We start from the raw sequence: 3,220 nt of genomic DNA, 5'->3' as shown, positions 1-3,220 counted from the left end.
AGAAACGCCCCTCCTGTTCTATGAGCAGGTATTGTTAGGTTTAAACTATGTCAAACATACTCCAATTCGTTGGGTACACTTTAATTGCGTTAAACTTTGGTTTGGACACATAGAGTAACATCGTTTCGAGTATATACTGTTTACATGATATTGTTAATCACATTTGGAATTGAGTAAACATTTTAAACATGTATGTACTATGTATGAAAACTTGTATACTCGCCAACATGCTTTGTTGACATTTATTTTAATACATATTGCAGGTTGAAAGCTCAAGATTCAAGAAATAAGCTAGGATGGCTTTAGATACCCATTTTAGCAAATTAAACAATTGTTTGAATTTTATGTTGCTACTTGAAACTTTGTATTCTTCCATAGTTTTAATAAAATGATTAAATTTATATTGTCACATCTAGTGTTATGTTGTTTTGAGCAATTTGTACGTCTCATCCCGATGTTTCCGCCATCGGTTGGGGTGTGACAATTAAGGTAATTCAATAACCAAGATTTTTAAAATATCAAGGTGTTTTAGGTAGAATTATAGTTCTATACCATTAATTGACAGGGAGTCATAAGCTACCACTGTCTTTAGTCACGGAGGACATTTAATTATTGCCCACAGGCACTTCACTTTCAAAGAAGTGGTTTAATAAATTAAGGGAATTCAGAAATTAACCCAATATATACATGGCCTGTGTGACTTTACTGATTCACAGTTTGCCAAGAGCTTTAACATACTAGGTGTTAATAATTGGAATCCATTATGTGGGTTATACCATCTTGGCCAGGTTTTAATAACACAAGGGCTAGGTTTTACCTCTAAGATTCTTTTAATAATAAACGCAGAACAGTCCTAAATTGAGATGTTAATTATGGATCTTAACCTAATTATGGAACTACCATCTTGGCTTTGTTTTACAAAGCTAGGTCTTGGTTCACTTTAGATTTTACCAATTAATTAAAATGGCAGATCCTTTTAAATATTTCATTCATGCAAGTAATAAAGAAACTTAATTAAAACATCTCACACATAGTTTAAGACAGTACGACAATTGCCCAAACAGGACTTCTACCAAAATAAATAAAAATGCCCACGCAGCGGCGGGAAACAAGAACAAACCCACGCAGGGGTTAACTAACCAAACTTGCTCACGCAGGAGCAGAATACAAACAACAAGCTCACGCAAGAGCTGAATACTGAAATAACAAGTCCACGCAGGGACTGAATTACAACACAACTAAGTAACAAGGGTTTTCAATGACCCCTCCTCTTCGACTTCCCCTTGAGCAAGTCTGACAGCCCCTTGAAGAATCCTTGCCGCTCTTTGCGGTCTTCACGAACTTCTTGTTCCACTTGGTTTAGCCTCTCAAGGACTTCCTGCTGAATCGATGGCTGTGGCGGCTGATACACCGGCGGAGGAGGTGGCTGATGTTGGTACCCATAAGTCGGGTAACCAGTAGTCCATGGCCCCCCATATGGTCCTTCCGGATGAAGGGCGTTGTAATCCCGAGCTACTAGGTATGGATCTACCTCTGCATAACCGTAGTTGTAGTTGTAGTGGGTGTGTGCCGGCTGCTCAAATGGGTTGTACGCCGTTGACCCGGCATACGCAGGAATTGGGTTATCAAATCCCAAAGGTGGCACTATAGGTACAGAGTTAACATCTGAAAGAGGGCTTGACGGACCACCGTCATATGGGTCTTCTTCCTCCTGAAGTGGCGGATAATGGCTGCCACTAGATGGTTGGGGAGTAGCAATCCGAACTCCACCTCGCACGGACATCCGTGCATTAGACCTTCTTCGCCTCGGCGGCTCCGGCGGCGGCTGCTGTTGCACTGGCGGTGGTGGCGGTGGCGTGACTGCCACAAACTGTTGACCCACTGAAGGATCCTGTTGCTGCTCATGGTGCGAGTGCTCAGACGGTGTGAAGTACCAGTCAATGTTTCGGAACCTTTCCTCGTAGCTGTCTGGACCACGATATGGCGATCCATGGAAAGACGATCCGTCGGATATCTCTATCGGGTGATTGGGCGTTCCCGTAGCGGGTTCCATAGGGTCAGTGTCCTCGTCCATGTTGTTATCCCCGGAGAAGTGGTCTTCCGGCCCAAGTGGGTTAAAACCCACGGGTTCTGGCAGAAGGTTAGCCGGATTAAATCGGCTTTGGAAAACGGGTGTCGGGTCGCCAAAAGAATGGTGAGAATTGGATCTCTGAAGGGGTATAAAAGCTGGTGGCTGGTTATTGAGCTCGTTTTCGGAATGGGGTCCAAATGAGTGTTGGTACGAAGGAGAGGAGCTAAGGGATACCGATCGCCTTCCTGGTTCGACATAGAGTCTCCATGGCTCTTGCGGGCTAGTGCTCATAGTAATGGATGGGGTTCGTCGGTGCGAAGGTCCGGCTTAGTGATCATGACCTGTCACGGGTTCTTTGCCTATACCTCGAAGGAATCTGGGTGGCATGATGACCTGCATACAATATTTAGATAACCATAACAATAAAATATAAAAGACTCAAAATAAAACAAAACAGAGTTTGTCCTATGTTCAATGTCTAGACTTGGAACTCGAAGAATGTGCAATTTGTGTACTGAGATTAAACACAAAAGGCTAGTGTTTAATTCACTCAGTGTTGGCTCTGATACCAACCTGTCACACCCCTAATTTCCACGTGTCACCGTTGGGCCCGGTGGGGGATTCATGACGTAATTGATATCATCATATGACAAGCAACACAAATTATAATGCACAGCGGAAGCAAATGAAAATAGATTTATTTCAACTATTAATTGTAATATCAAGTATCACAACCAGTCAAAATAGATCCACAGGCGGATCGAAGTAAAAAAAGGAAAGTTATTGTTCAACAGATTACGCATCCCAAAAGCTTGCGAGACTCTAAGATGCTAAGGAGAAACCAACCTATTCCGTACAGCACCTGCATTTAATCTTTTTGGGGAAAATACGTCAGTTTGCACTGGTAAATACAATTTAACTGACTCATTTTGAAAATATTTAAAATATTGGTTTTAAATGCACAAGGCACAAAACATTTTATAACTTGGGAATAATTAAGCAGAGTTAAACTTGTAAAAGATTTACATGCTTGTTGACCGTTCAGTCGCCCGAGTCGTGTCGGGTTTAAGGTTAAATGACACACCACATGGTATAAGTCCGCGGCGGGAAGCCAACGTTAATACCTTGAAATAATAGACATAAAACCGG

General features: G+C 42.2%; 1 protein-coding gene across 1 annotated transcript; it reads right to left on the bottom strand.

The window, feature by feature from the left end:
- Window positions 1-1,255: 1,255 nt before the first annotated feature.
- Window positions 1,256-2,362, bottom strand: LOC110918933 (extensin-like). Its single transcript, XM_022163210.1, has one exon. It carries the CDS (start codon window positions 2,360-2,362, stop codon window positions 1,256-1,258), a length of 1,107 nt encoding a protein of 368 aa, XP_022018902.1.
- Window positions 2,363-3,220: the final 858 nt, after the last annotated feature.

This window comes from Helianthus annuus, chromosome 16, assembly GCF_002127325.2.
Source record: "Helianthus annuus cultivar XRQ/B chromosome 16, HanXRQr2.0-SUNRISE, whole genome shotgun sequence".
NCBI lineage: Eukaryota > Viridiplantae > Streptophyta > Magnoliopsida > Asterales > Asteraceae > Helianthus > Helianthus annuus.
The sequence above is the reverse complement of the archived record's forward strand: the minus strand, read 5'-3'. Positions and strand labels throughout refer to the sequence as shown.